Below are 15,898 nucleotides of genomic sequence, written 5' to 3'. Positions count from 1 at the left end.
CGATTTGTTACACTCGGTTAATAGGACACGATAAATAGCGGTTTGAATTCAGCATCCCGCTCGGTTTTGTTTCAGTGTTGATTTCACAAACGAGCGTCCGTAACTTTCAAATCAATATAGATGCGTATCCTCTGCATCAGAGACAACCTTGAGGTAAGAAGCTTACATTTCTCTTTTACTGCATCATTGTTTATGTTGTAAGTAAGACATATCATAATCATATTTTGTTGTGCTGAGTGTACACTAAATCGTGCTGTATAATTGCGTGTTATGTGCGAGTATCGCCTCTAACAGCGGAGATGCTCCACGCCCATTGTCTGACCTCCTTTGATATGATGACTAGTTAGAGATTACACAGATCGGAGTGTTAGACAGTGTACTTATAAATGGGATAATTCCTTAAATCCAGTTCCTCGATAAATCGTATCCGATTGTCCATTGGCTTCTACAAGTGGTCTGTGAGTGAATTCGTAAAAAACAAAAAAACCAACAATAAAAAAAAACCCACCATGTTATCCATTGGCAAGCTTATGAACAGAGCGCTTCAGTGCTTAGTTGATCATCTTCGTAAACCAAGGGTTTTCGGTCCACTCCAAGCAAGTGGATTGCGAAGATGTTAGTTGATGGGTTAAACCGGAAATTATAAGAATGCGAATTGTCAAAACAAGCACACACACACACACTGCATATGTTTGTGTATTGCATTGTCTGACGCGGCAGTGCAATACAGGCGGGTGTTTGATATGAACAAGACTTATTTCGTTTCTTGAGCTCCAGTCGTTTGTATGCATCAATAGATTAAATGTTATTATTTTTCTTTTTTTATATACACGAAGCTTCCGCACACATATATTCCTTGTGATGTCACAGCCGCAATTTCAGCCACCCCCAGGGCAATACCCGCCCCCTCAGGCGCAGTACCCACCCCCACAACAGGGCTACCCACCCCCTCAGCAGGGCTACCCACCCCCTCAGACGGGATATGCGCCCCCACCAGGTAAGTGCTTATTGTAAATAAAACCATTGTTTAATCGTTTTCATGTTTGAGATATAATGTAGGATCTCATTAAGATCGTTAATCCGTTCACGCCGTGTGCAACACAAGGATCTAATGACCACATTTCGATACTTGCTCCGGGGTTCACTGTCTTCAATTTTACGAAGACTTTTGCTTTACAGAGTGTTTTGTTTACAAATCATTAAGGTGAACCATAAATCAGAGATAAGAGAATTGGGCTGTGTACATTGTGATAGTTGCTGGTGATTAATAAAGGATGGGGTTTCCGTCAAATATTCTATGTAGGTTTACTACACAGGCATTTTATTAGTGAGCGATAACATTAGTTTTACACACACGCTAACATGAAACAGCAAATGTACACACAGACAAATGTACACACAGACAAATGTACACACAGACACACATGTACATTTGTAGTGTTTTATAATTCGTGTTTGTGTGTACATTTGTCAGTGTGTTCATTTATTTGTGTGTACATTTGTCTGAGTGTACAGTTGTTAGTGTGTACATTTGTAGTGTTTTATAATTCGTGTTTGTGTGTACATTTGTCTGTGTGGACATGTGTATGTGTGTAAACACGAATTATAAAACACTACAAATGTACACACAGACACGAATTATAAAACATTACAAATATACACAGACAAATGTTCACACAGACAAATATACACAGACAAATGTACACAGACACAAATTTTAAAACACTACATATGTACACACAAAAACAAGTCACGAAATACAAGCGGTTCTTTCATTAACTGCAGCCTTGTTATTTAGAGAATTTTAATCAACACCGTCACCCCCCCCCCCCCCACCCCACCCCACCCCTCACAGTGATTCGAAGTCAAGCAGATAGGATAGACATGATTTAAAGAGACGCCCATGCACTGCTGGCACGGGCTTGCACCAGGAAGCAGTTGATGGTTGCTCCAGGTGTTATTCTGAAAGTACAGATTTGATAATTAACAAAAACAAAAACACGAAGCTGTGTTTATCAAACATGCCCACAAAGAGTGGCGTCCTTGGCGAACGATGTTGAAATTGTTAATAACAAAAATATCGACTTTTCAGTTCATAAAATATAGAATTTTATACTGTGAACGACACGAGTCGCAAGTTTTAGGTTAAAGTTGTCGGTAGACGAGACAATCAGACCCAAAACAAAATATCTTTGCCTTTCATACTGCAATCGACACGAGTCACAAAACAAAATATCTTCGCCTTTCATACTGCAATCGACACGAGTTGCAAAAAAGATACTCCCCCAATTTTATTATTGGGGACATAAGAATCAAACACGCTTCTATTCCAAGAACTCATGAACTCAATATTGTGAATACTCTGAAGTTGAAATAAAAATTATGCTAGAGTTCCTCATTGACAATATTTTCGTGGTCTTTGGTATTCAGGTCTTCCAACAGTCTATTGGAATTCCCATGGGCACGAATTGTGCTTTGTTATTTTAAAAAAATTACGTGAGAAGAAATAATCTCTTGCTGTGACCTTGAATTCGACATTGAGATATATCGACGACATTTGTCTATTAACAAAAATAACTTTCATTCATATGTCGATTCGATATATCCCTGTGAGCTCGAAAAAAAGGACACCACAGAGTCGTCAACCTCTGTTTTATACTTAGATATTTTATTGAAAGTAGACATTAACGGCAAACTGACAACTCAACTGTATGACATACGGGATGATTTCAGCTTCTCCGTCGTCAACTTCCCATATTTATATAGCAATATTCCATTATCACCTGCATATAGTGCTTATATCTGTCAACTAATTCGATACGCAAGACCTTGTTCTGTGTATGGTCATGTAGTTTTTAAATCGAGGCGAGCTACTGACAAACAAGCTGATGGTACAGGGGTTTCAAAAGTCTCGATTAAAGTCAGCAATTTGCAAAATCTATGGTCGTTATAACGATTCAGTTTGCCAATACAACCTATCATTGGGTTAAATGCTACCTGACGTGTTTCATACCGATTGTTAGACCGTTCTTGGCACACTGATTTTGACTACGGATAACTCCGTTTACCTGATCAGGATATAGGGCTCACGGCTGCTGTGAACGGTCAGCAGGGGATGCTTACTCCTCCTAGGCACCTGATCCCACCTCTGGTGTGTCCAGGGGTCCGTGTTTGCCCAAGTATCTATTTTGTATTCCTTATAGGAGTTATGAGATTGATCACTGTTCGTTCAGCTTTCATTGATTTCCTATCAGTATAAACTTGAACTGAAATTCTTGCTATCAAAATGTTGGGTATTCTTTTCCTGACATGAGAAAAAAAACCCGTAAATATTCTGAAGTCGACATTTCAAATACGAACATGATATTGTTATACATTTCATGTTTTCCCTTCTAGTTCAAACAGTCGTGGTGGCCCAGCCTGTGGCTATGTGCGGGGCCCCCGCGATGCGGGAGTGTCCGGCCAGGGTCACCTGTGCCTCCTGTCGTGCTGATATCGTGACGGGTACAACGTTTGAGACGGGGATGTTGACTTGGCTCATTGCTGGAATCCTCTGTCTGTTTGGGTAAGTCTATCACATTCCAGTCTAACATTTCTAGAATCCTTTGTCTGTTTGGGTAAGTCTGTCACAGTCCACTCTAACATTTCTAGAATCCTTTGTCTGTTTGGGTAAGTCTGTCACATTCCAGGCTGACATTTCTAGAATCCTTTGTCTGTTTGGGTAAGTCTATCACATTCCAGGCTGACATTTCTAGAATCCTTTGTCTGTTTGGGTAAGTCTATCACATTCCAGTCTAACATTCCTAGAATCCTTTGTCTGTTTGGGTAAATCTAACATTTTCTACTTTACATCCCTCTGCAATACTTTCAGCATCATATGCGACATTTGTCCTAGTTTCATTAACAGTAAAACGTCTATCCGCTCGACTCTAAACCTGAATCTTCTAATAAACAAATATTGAAATCAAATACCGGTATCCAAGAATTAGGATGGACATGAGGTGTCTGACCAGCATGTCGATTTTAAATTGCCTGATCCTGTCCGATAAAGGAATATTATAACGACTGATGTTGTTAATGTTACACGAGTACCGTAATACCTTAAATCGTGTAAAGTAAAATGTAAAGATTGCGTATCAATAATTCTAAAACAACTAGATTTAAAAGATATTAGTCATATTGGGCAGACCATATTCAATGTTTATTTTGCATTGTTCATCTACAAAGATACGTGAAATCTTTAGTAAACATGTTTTAGACTTAACCACGAGATTTTAGAGAACACACTACACTATGAACTGACAGGCTTTCGTAAAGTCCTGTACACCAGAGTAGAACGGTACTGCTTCTATTTCTAACCATTCCATGAATTCATGGCGGTCAATCATGACCGATAACTGCAGTCAATGAAAGAGTCAGTTACATCCCTTTGACTTCCCAGGATGTACATGTACAATGTTGGTTTTACAAAAAAGCACGGAACGAATATTTATTGATGTACGTACATTTATATACATGTACTGTAAGTCAACCTTTATTCGTGTGTGAGAAAATTTCGTGAGAACCCCCTATCGTCGCGAATATTTCTCGTCGCGAACCAGTTCTTAAATGTCTGTCATAGACCCGAAAAAGGCTCGATCGCGAAAATTACTTGCTTCGAACCAGTTAACCACAGGTGAATTGCAAAATCAGATGAATCACAAAATAAAGTAGCCGCGGATAAACGTTGTTTTACAATAAGCAGTACGCCGTAGCCTAGTGGTTAGGGCGCTCGTAAGCGGAAGTCCCAGATTCGATTCTCGATCCCGACGTCGCATCAAACCTTTGAGATTTAACATAGGTACCAGTGACTTCTCCTTCGCCACATGCCTGGATATAGAAATAAATCTTACGGATCTTTTGGATATGATTTTTTTTTTTTAAAAACCTAGCGGTTTCATGTCACGGTGGGCGTTCACACGATAAAGAACCCTCACTGCTACAGCCCTTATAAAGAACTCTCACTGCTACAGCCCTGACAAAGATCCCTCACTGCTACAGCCCTTATAAAGAACTCTCACTGCTACAGCCCTGACAAAGATCCCTCACGGCTACAGCCCTGATAAAGAACCTTCACTTTTACATACCTGATAAAGCACCCTTACTGCTACAGCCCTGATAAAGATCCTTCACTGCTACAGCCCTGATAAAGAACTCTCACTGCTACAGCCCTGATAAAGAACTCTCACTGCTACAGCCCTGATAAAGATCCCTCACTGTTACTGCCCCTATAAAGAACCCTCACTTATACTGCCCCGATAAAGAATCATCACTGCTACAGCCCTGATAAAGAACTTTCACTGCTACAGCCATGATAAAGAACCCTCATTGCTACAGCCCCGATAACGAGCCCTCACTGCTACAGCCCCTATAAAGAACCCTTACTTATACAGCCCCGATAGAGAATCCTCACTGCTACAGCCCTGATAAAGATCCCACACTGCTACAGCCCTGATAAAGAACCCTCACTACTACAGGCCTGATAAAGATCCCTCACTGCTACAGTCCTGATAAAGATCCCTCACTGCTACAGCCCTGATAAAGATCCCTCACTGCTACAGCCCTGATAAAGAATCCTCACTGCTACAGCCCTGATAAGGAACCCTCACTGCTACAGGCCTGATAAAGATCACTCACTGCTACAGCCCTGATAAAGAACCCTCACTGCTACAGCCCTGATAAAGAACGTTCACTGCTACAGCCCTGATAAAGATCCCTCACTGCTACAGGCCTGATAAAGAATCCTCACTGCTACAGCCCTGATAAAGAATCCTCACTGCTACAGCTATAAGCGCCATGCATTTATGGTATTTTACCTACAGTGTACCATTGGTAAATTTCGCATGGGTGAAAAATTCTCGAATGGAAGGGAAACAACATACAAATTTCAATTATTGCTACATAGAATTAGCATTCTCCCTGGGTATTTCTTGTTTGTTTGTTTTTAATGATTTTTATTCTAAGTATATGAAATGTATGTGACCTACATGTACCTCCCTTGCTCTGAGATTACTCCGGAAATGATCTAACCATTGGTCGAACATTGCGAGATTCCCAGTGGTGTCTTATTAGTACTCCGCGACCAGATTACTTAAGTTTTGTCCCTTATTAGAATGCTTCAGTGTCTCTGCATCTCTCCCACCATAATTCTGAAGCCAAGGCGTAATGTATATAACAGGCATAGCAGGATAAATATCTTAAAATAGATGTTATTTGCATTTCCAATGGGTTTTTTTTTTTTTTGTCTTTGATATCTGTACAAATTGTAATGATAACCATTTACTCATGAATGCACTGCAGTAGTAAACAATGCGCGTATGAATTGATATTTATAAATATAGTACCTCTATCTTAATGACTAGGAATTTTGACAGAAATGAAAGTAGAATCAATGTAAATTTAAAAAGTAAATTTTCAATTTCGAAATCGCGCTTTATGAAAAGTAAGCCGGCGTGAAAAGTCGCTATTCATACACTCATGTATTTACAAATTCATTTCACTTTATCGAAGACAAATAGTTTCCAAGATACATGTGAAGATTAATCTTCTTAGTGAAGGTGCTATTTCATTGTGATATTAATGAGGACATTGATGTGACGGTGTCTAAATGCCGGTTGTACTTGTTTTTACAGATGCTGGCCATGCTGTTTGATTCCGTTCTGTGTTGACGGATGTAAAGACGTCATCCACACTTGTCCAAACTGTAAAGCCCAAGTGGGCGTATACCGGCGCATGTGAACGGAACGTGCCCATTTCACAAAATATCAGTAAAACGTCATGGGAACCGAGCGTGCCCTCTTCACAAAATATCAGTAAAACGTCATTGGAACTGAACTTGCCCCCTTCACAAAATATTGATAAACGTCGTGTGTAGATTGAATAGCACTTGTTGTGGTTCATAATACTTGTGTGTGTATTGATGACAATGTTCATGGACACTTGATACAAACAATGTCACGATGCGAGATCCCTGCAGCTCACCGTTTGTTCCTCCGCTCCACCACGTTCTTTTTAATGGTGAACATTACATTGTTTTACAGTGGCTCAATGTCAAGTGTAAATCTGGATTCACAATATTTTTGGAATTCTATGATTTTAGGTTTGAATGTTAAAATTTTTATATTATCAACAATGCATCAAGCATAAAATCACCAAGTAATTGTGTATCATAACCAATGATGATACATTTCGTCATATTAATTATAGTCATCACGTGACTAGCTTTCGCACAATACGATGTGTAGGTAAAAGAGTTAGTTTACATGTACCATCATGTACATTTCATTTATATTAGTATATACTTCTTTAAGGAGGCACTCTACATCGTCACATTGGCTGACTTCCTTTTAAAACATGGATGAAAATATAGATATCAGCAATATTTGTATATTCGTTTAAAAAATCATCGCCTAGCTGAGTAGCTCAGTAGGTTAGCACGTCGACTGGTGAGCTATAGATCCCGGGTTCAAGTCCAGCAGAGTTTTATTTTTTTTCTCTCTCCAGATTTGTTTCTACTAAAACTGCATTTTTTGACTAAATTAAGTAAATTTGAAAATTTTCAGTTTCAAAATATTGTTGAACATATCCTTCGCTTTTCATCCACATCAAATTTCTCTGGTGTAGTATACCTCCTTAAAATAGTACGAGAGTATTTAATATGGTAAATTGACTCATAACGTCCAATAGCGAGAACATGAATTGGTGAATGTACTGTTGATCCAAACACATGTAGATCAATCAAGGTATTAAAAGCGCTTGCAATCATATTTTTGATGTGCGAAATGATCACAGATACATATACTGTATAGCGGGGTTTTTTCCCCGCGAGTCTAAAGCGATTTGATTGCTCAAATGTATGCTAATAATTTTAGCAGAATAAAATTTGGTGGACAAGGAAGGGTTTTCTCTCTTGCAAATCTTGAAGTCGCATTTGGGTGCATATTGGGCGAGTGAAATTTTAGAGGAAAGCTATCTAACCGCTAAATAAGCCAAATTTATCACCCTGATAAAAAAACACCGCTATACGGTATATATAAATTTTCTTTAGACTTCTATCTATTCTAAAAATGTAGACAAAGATTTAATTCTTAACCATTTTCCCCTCCACATAATCAGACTAGTGTTCTGATTAAGACTAGCCTTTTATTACATCAAGTTGTTACATAAATGTATTTTACATCATGCAGTTTTATACCCATAAAATAGAATTTGTGGTATTCCTCCTAACTGCTGATGGTCGAATGTGGTTTATATCTTTTGATTTTATAAGTTGGTATTTTGGAATTACTTCACATATGAGCGATATTTCTGACTGACTAACTGCCTGATTTCGTCGAATGATCCCCACATAACGGTGAAGTGGTTGTATGATCCCCACATAACGGTTAAGTGGTTAAACATTACCGCATGATGGTTAAGGGGTCGAATGTTCCCCACGTGATGTAAATAGTTGAATGGTCCACACATGACAATTAAATGGTTGAATAATCCCCACAAAGCAGTTAAGTGGTTGAATGACCCCCACATAACGGTTAAGTGGTTGTATGTTCCCCTCATAACGGTGAAGTGGTTGACATCCCCACAAAACGGTTAAGTGGTTGAATGACCCCCACATAACAGTTAAGTGGTTGAATGACCCCCACATAACAGTTAAGTGGTTGAATGACCCCCACATAACAGTTAAATGGTTGAATGACCCCCACATAACGGTTAAGTGGTTGTATGTTCCCCACATAACGGTGAAGTGGTTGACATCCCCATAAAACGGTTAAGTGGTTGAACATCCCCACAAAACGGTTAAGTGGTTGAATGACCCCACATAACGGTTAAGTGGTTGAATGACCCCCACAAAACGGTTAAGTGGTTGAACATCCACACACATGAACGTACATGTAAGTGTATATAGATTTGGTTTTACTATAGTTACACTTCTGATGATTGTTGTTCATGCTAAAGGACGGAGTACATCGTCATGATGTATATCTATTATCAGAAATTATAATTATTTTTTTTTTAAATCGATAGGAGATTTTTAAATCTTTTATAGTGTGTATACATTTAGGAAATAGATCGTAATATGATATAATATATTCTAATATAAAGATTGTGCCTATATCTTGTATCAGTATTATATGGAAAGAGACTATGAAATGTGTACCGTGTATTTGTGTCGGTTAATGATATTGTAAAGACAGATTAATCAATCTCATGCTTATTTCAAAGCCTTTCAGATTGTGGAAACTGTTATATATACAAAATACATGTAGTGTCTTCTTGATTTGCAATCCTAGTTTATGATTTGGTGATTTCTATACTGAGTATGCATTGCTTTAGTATATGCATGTTCTTAATTCGAGATTATTTTGTTGTTCAAGCATACGTATTGTGTCTAAATGAATGTTATGTATATTAGATGTAATAAACTTCATCTTATACAAAATTGAAATTATATTTTGACAAACTGATCCTCATTTGTTCATTGGCGTCACATTTTGTAGTGCTTCTCTCGCTTGTCTCACAGAGTCTCTGAGCTCTTCGCTAGAAGCAGATTTTGGGACGCACGTGTTTGTCTCACAGTCTCTGAGCTCTTCGCTAGAAGCAGATTTTGGGACGCACATGTTTGTCTCACAGAGTCTCTGAGCTCTTCGCTAGAAGCAGATTTTGGGACGCACGTGTTTGGATGTGCAGACAACAATCCATGTAGGAACTTTCTCTCTGCATCAATTTATCCAACGCGCAGGACTGGGCAAGTTGTGCGCCCTCTGTCGGCCACTGTCAACGAAACAAATACCCATAAAAACAAACTGAGGATCTTTGCAATAACCGTGGTAGAATAGTATTTTAAATAACGTCATCTATGAATGTATTTCATTAAATCAATGAAAGATGCACTATCACCTAAAACACTGGGTTCATGGCTCACAACAAGTCTATCGGTTGTATCAAACTCGCAAAGTAGAATTTCACAAATGGAACACTAAACATGCATGTATGTACTCCAATCCAAGGGACATCACTGTGAAGTTAATCCCATTTCTGTACCCCAATCCAAGGGACATCACTGTGAAGTTAATCCCATTTCTGTACTCCAATCCAAGGGACATCACTGTAAAGTTAATCCCATTTATGTACCCCAATCCAAGGGACATCACTGTGTGAAGTTAATCCCATTTCTGGCGGTTCTGCTTCACAGTGTGCATTATGGACTGATCAACTGTACAACTGGACATCGCCAGGGGAAGTCCTGTTGTATAGACATCCTCGGGATAAACTTTACCATTGTAAGGACTTCCGTCCCTCCCCTATCTACCCCCCACCCCCACCCCCAACCCCCTAAGTAACTGGGGATGCGGGGCAAGAAAGTAAACTACATGTACTAGACTAACAAGATGTGTTTGTGAAAATCCCCGTGCGACAACAAAGTAATTCTGGTACCCCCTCCAATATGCGAAATATAAAAGCCCATTCACTGACCATTCTAAAGTTATGGCCTAGGTTACAGTTTTCCAAAAGTTGGTCAAACTTCAAAGTCAAGATCATGACGTTAAAAATGTTGGTACCAAAAGAAAGGTATTGTTACAAGGAATACACAGGTGAAATATTATTAAGCCATATCACCATTCATTCAAAAGCTATATGACCAATGTTAAAGTGTTTGCGAACTAACAGACAGACCAAAGCTTAAAATATCCGATTACGGGGTCATGAAAATATGCATCTTATAAACTTCAGACCCACGTCCTCTCTATCCATTACAGCTTAAAAATTCCACCGCGCTGTATGTTCTCAATTAGGTATTGTTTGCGGCTTATATCACGCCTGCGTTTTACTCAACATTTCTTAAGCACAGTGCCATGCAGTAGAAATAGACTACTAATAAACAATTTTAATTTCGTTTAAGAAGATTTTTGAAAATAAGGAATTAAGTCCTTCCTTTCATCCAAACTTTTTGAAGTCTTTCGAATACCTCGGTAATTGTAGAAGGCGTTTTGTTGTAGAGGCGTAAATAGGGCATAAACACCCGTGTCACTGCATGCGAAAACTGGGCAATATTTTTCTATCATAAGGAATCAAATAATACAAATTAAAATATTGTAAATTAGCACACACTTTGTATGGGAAAAAGGTGAAAAATTGATTTGATCTTTTTAACTCAAATTTTATTTTCTAAATTTTTAGAATATTTATTTAGTTTTTATTATAAATATATAATTTGATTTTTAGCTTATTACATTTTATTTACACGTGATGAATGCTATACTCAACTTTGCAAGTGAATTTAAGATTCTTCAGGTTTATCTAGAATTGAGGAAGCTAATCTACAATACTAAAATAATCTCCAACCAATTCAATTCATTTGGGAAACTCTCTGAATCGTTTCTAAAAATAAAACTTAATTTAAATCCAATTCGATTGATGACGTGGTTGTTACATATGTAACAGAATAATACTTGGAGTTTCTCTATCTATAAATTGATCCTTGAGAGATTATCTGTGTATGAGTTTCATTTATTTTTCGAATATCGACCGATATCATTTAAGACCTTTGTTTGATGCATAAGGTAAAGTTAATTGTTGATAAGGGAACCCGTTTTAGTTAGATTTTTTAGCACTAGACCAGTCGGTCTACTTCAAATGATTTTTACTTGACATAACCTTACATCCACTAGCCCTTACCGAGAGTTTCTCCATATTTAATTACTTACGTTGTAACTCAAATGACAAACATTAAGTTTGAACTAAAATGTAATTGTCTCATAAATTTTTTGGAGTATCTTCTTTTATTTTAAAGCACAATTTCCTGTCTATTTAAATTCTACCTGGCATAAAAATGATCTCAAATATACAAAATGTTTCTTTTTATTATGTGTGGAATGTTTAAGAAGCCGTTAAAAATTACCCCATTACTGATCAAAATTTAACGTTGATCACTTTTCAACGACCGTTTTTAAATATAAAAATTCAACGTTAAATTTTGATTGGGGTAAATTTTTAACGTTAAGAAATGACCCCTGGGATCATTTTTCAAGGAATGAGAGTACCAAACCCCCGCATGCGTAACCCGGACGCAGTTTTCCCAAGATTGAGCAAAGGTATAAATGTCTAAGTGTTGCGTGATTGGCTAATATGAGGAGTGAAACTATTTGGAATTGAAAGAAGTATTATAGAGGTTCAAATTAATTGTCAGAATGAAAAATTATCGCACAAAATCGAGAAATGACTGAGGAAATTACCATGGTAGGGATGTGCTTAAAATGAAGTGTGTAATTTACTGCAGATTGCTATGTGTTGTAAAAAAGTACAAATATGGCCTATAAAAGGCACAGGACCCTATATATTTTTTGTTGTTTATTATCAACACTTGGAATGAACTTTGAAATGCTTGCGGTCATTTCTTTAAAATTGATATAGTTAATTAGTGAGAGGGCCAAAAGGTTAGCATTGAGGTCTATGGGAAATGAATTGGTACTCTCTTCCCTCAACGGGGTCACTATTGCTGTTACACCAGCCCGGACATGCAGCGAATGTTCTAACTACTGAGATCCATGCATAGAGTATCGAAATCCGAAATAAAATCTATATCAAGTTCTGTATCATTATAAGTCATAAGAAAGTTCACATAATGGGAGTATTTCAAATCTATGAATTATCAATTTCAATAGATAGAACTTTGAAAAAAAATTAAAAAATTCTATGTTGTTCAAAAACTAAAATATCGTCAAACAACACATACACGTAAATCACGACGAAACTGATACATTTACGTTGACTTTGCAATAATCAAGTGTTTAATTTGAATAATCCGAAGAAGTTTGAGTATTTAGCATGGTCTATAAAAGAATATGTTGATATCTGCGTAGCCAGTTCAAAGCCGCGCCTCAAATGGACAATACCACTCAAGAAACTGGAATGCTGTGTTTGTCGTCGATTAGAAAATCCTCCATATTTGTTCATAAAATGGAGCTGTTGTCCCGTGTTCTTTAGCAAGGGGTGCTGACTGGTTATATTGTGGTATATCTGGGGGATGACAGGCCCACGTGGTCCGAAATCTAAAGAGAATATGGCGTACACATAGTAGACGCCTTCTTCTTTGATCTGTATCCGGTTATCCACGATGGGCAGGTCCGTGAAGGAAACACCAGGAACAGTGTCCGGTGTCCAGGCCGGAGGGAAACCGGACTGATTCAAAAATAAGTGGGCTGCATTTGTACGAGTTGACCACCAGCGAAAATCATCCTTAATAACTGCTATGTCATCTGAAATGTATTATATATACCTGCCATGTTATCTGAAATGTATTGGCTTATTACCGTTTATTCAACCTCATGGAACATATTTTATACGTGTTCTTGAATATTATATATACACATTTCATTTTATAACTGTCTGAAGAGGCATTAAAGCCGAAAGCGCCAACAGTGAAATGTTATTCGAGTTTTGTGTTTCTTGACTTTTATTTTATATATTATATATATATATATATATATATATATATATATATATTATAGGTAACAAGCAGTACATGTATTAAAAGTATCGCTAGTAGACGTACCCATTGCTGAAGGATGATTAGAGCTGTCTAATATCTGCACAAAACATGAAAATGAAACAGAAAATTAGAATACAAATAAATGTATATCATTCCATTTTTATGAAAATGAAATATGACATAATTTCCCACTATGTTCCTGGAACAATGACCATACGTGTAAGTTACCGTACCTTCAATATAAACATTTTAAGTCCCCTTCCTTTGAAGCAGCACAGTTTTCCTCCGCAGCTTGATTTCGTTATGAAATCGTAAAGCGTGTCATTGACGTTGACGCTGTCTCCAAGCTCATCACACGACAGACAGATATCATCCTCCGTTAAAATGACGTTCGTATCCATTTTCTGGAGGATATGTTTATTCGGAGTCCACTCCGTTTGTTCTTTGTTACTCTGAGAGTTTCCTCTTAACACAAGTAAAATGATAAAAACGCACAATAGAAGAACATTTAAAATAAACGATATCACCAATGCTTTTCTAGAATTGTTTCCGTTCTTTACATGGCATTCCTGTGGGGGAGACATGTTTAATTTTAAAGTGCACCGAACGTATCACGAAACAGCTGGAATTTCCATTTAAGTTTAAACATTACCTGGTAGTCGATTCAGGAAGTATAAATATAGACACAGTTCACAAACCGACTCAGGATTTCCCCGCTGCTTTTACGGTTAGTAAACAGTCGTGGTGACAGTGAGGAGGCCATTGATCGAGTTTGTCCAGTTTCTGTATTCATTCACATAATTATTCAGTTAGGTACATGTATATGTGGAAACATTTGAATCCGCCACACAGTTTCTAGTTTTATGAAACATCTCAACACGATTCCGACGATCTGGGCGAGTTTAACACTGCCCTGTGTGGTAATCGATAATAACATGTTATCTGCAGAAGTTTATGCATATATTTCCTGTTAATAAAATCAATCATGTTTAACGATATTGATTAGACAATTAATGCTGTGCACAGAGTGTATAGATACTCTGTTTTTCTTACAGAAATTAGAGCGAAATATTGAAAAACAATAGTAGTAGATATGTATTGTGTAAAACCCTGTAAGCACAACAAATTGTCTACTGAATATAGTTGATGCGTGTATTTATCACTTATTTAAATTATCAAATGTACAATTCAGGGTAAAAACAGAAAAGTACTATTGGGGAGAACAATTTTCCGGGAAAAGTCGCATTGTTATATCAAGTTTCTTTAGTAATTTTCTGTCGTATATGTGTGTACATGTATATATAAATTTTTCATATTTTCATTTCGAACCTATATCTTATATACAGTAGTGTACAATGTTGAACAGCTAGCCTAAACAGCATTTTTGCCATTTAATCACTGATATTGGCTTTGAAGTCCTTCAAGGCAGGCCTGCCCATACGATGTTTTTGTTGAAGATAATTTGATAGGTTAATCTTAAGAACAATTTTCAATGGTATTCTTTTAGGAAAACCCCTGTCTCGGGGTTGACATTTACGAAAAACGGACAAAAATTAGGGGAACTATGTTCGAAAACCTGGTTCATATTTACACGGGTATTAATTGTGCTTAGCTCACTTAGCTGCACCGCTGACAGTATGTACTGAGATTTTGTTTGTTTGTCATAGTTTTTATTTTCGCACTTTTATTAATATCTTATACTAGTATTATCATGTGTATATTTTTCTTCAATAAATGTACTTTTTAAATGCATATCCATTCTTTATATTAAAAGGGCATGGACACGATTTGAGCTGAAAATTTTCAAATTTTATTTTGCCATTTTTAATGTGTAAAATGTTTAATTAAGGTATTTCTAATGGTCAGAATGTCAATTGTCGAGATACATGGGAGATACAGAGCTCACTATTCTTTGTTATGTAAACAAGGCTCGTGCCCTGTTTTTGTTTACATATAATCTAGATATACCAGTAAAAGTTTGTTTAAAGCAGATTTTTGAATTTACAAGCTAATTCTGAATATAATTTAATAGTTTCTAGTGTTTAGCACATCTGATTTTGTTTTAAACATGCTATTTTCTATCAAGCAATCTATATGTAAACAAAAACATGACACGGGCCTTGTTTACATAACAAAGACTTGTGAGTGCTGTATCTCACTTGTAACACAGAAACTGATATTCAAATTTTGGTTCACTATTAGAAATACGTTAGTTAAGCACTGCAAATGATAAAAATGGAAAATGTTCAGCTCAACCGTGTCCATGCCCCTTTAAAGGCATTATAATTGTAAATTCTCTGTCAAACCATTCATTCTCTGTTATTCAACGAAAATACATGTACGACGAAAAAAACAGCATGCCAGACAAGA

The 15,898-nt window shown here is 37.1% G+C and overlaps 2 protein-coding genes across 2 annotated transcripts; one reads left to right on the top strand and one right to left on the bottom strand.

The window, feature by feature from the left end:
* Nucleotides 1-9,478, top strand: LOC125659781 (LITAF domain-containing protein-like). The gene is made up of 4 exons (XM_048891564.2): nt 1-153; nt 837-997; nt 3,397-3,565; nt 6,672-9,478. The coding sequence occupies exons 2-4, from the start codon at nt 862-864 to the stop codon at nt 6,775-6,777; spliced, it is 411 nt and encodes a 136-aa protein (XP_048747521.1). The 5' UTR covers nt 1-153; nt 837-861; the 3' UTR covers nt 6,778-9,478.
* Nucleotides 9,479-11,798: 2,320 nt separating this feature from the next.
* LOC125659774 (uncharacterized) lies at nt 11,799-14,445 on the bottom strand. Its single transcript, XM_048891556.2, has 3 exons — nt 13,762-14,445; nt 13,592-13,625; nt 11,799-13,295 (listed from the first exon to the last, which is right to left on the bottom strand). Exons 1-3 carry the CDS (start codon nt 14,110-14,112, stop codon nt 12,820-12,822), a joined length of 861 nt encoding a protein of 286 aa, XP_048747513.1. The 5' UTR covers nt 14,113-14,445; the 3' UTR covers nt 11,799-12,819.
* Between the last annotated feature and the right edge of the window lie 1,453 nt (nt 14,446-15,898).

The sequence above is a fragment of the Ostrea edulis genome, chromosome 9 (assembly GCF_947568905.1).
Source record: "Ostrea edulis chromosome 9, xbOstEdul1.1, whole genome shotgun sequence".
Lineage (NCBI taxonomy): Eukaryota > Metazoa > Mollusca > Bivalvia > Ostreida > Ostreidae > Ostrea > Ostrea edulis.
The sequence above is the reverse complement of the archived record's forward strand: the minus strand, read 5'-3'. Positions and strand labels throughout refer to the sequence as shown.

Bases quoted from the DNA above. Each gene is read 5' to 3' on its own strand.
- LOC125659781 (XM_048891564.2), top strand. From the start codon at position 862: ATGTCACAGCCGCAATTTCAGCCACCCCCAGGGCAATACCCGCCCCCT. The intron at 998-3,396 runs GTAAGTGCTTAT...TTTCCCTTCTAG, and splicing joins GGGATATGCGCCCCCACCAG to TTCAAACAGTCGTGGTGGCC. The intron at 3,566-6,671 runs GTAAGTCTATCA...TTGTTTTTACAG, and splicing joins GGAATCCTCTGTCTGTTTGG to ATGCTGGCCATGCTGTTTGA.
- LOC125659774 (XM_048891556.2), bottom strand. From the start codon at position 14,112: ATGTCTCCCCCACAGGAATGCCATGTAAAGAACGGAAACAATTCTAGA. The intron at 13,626-13,761 runs GTACGGTAACTT...TGTTTTGTGCAG, and splicing joins TTAAAATGTTTATATTGAAG to ATATTAGACAGCTCTAATCA. The intron at 13,296-13,591 runs GTACGTCTACTA...AATACATTTCAG, and splicing joins TAATCATCCTTCAGCAATGG to ATGACATAGCAGTTATTAAG.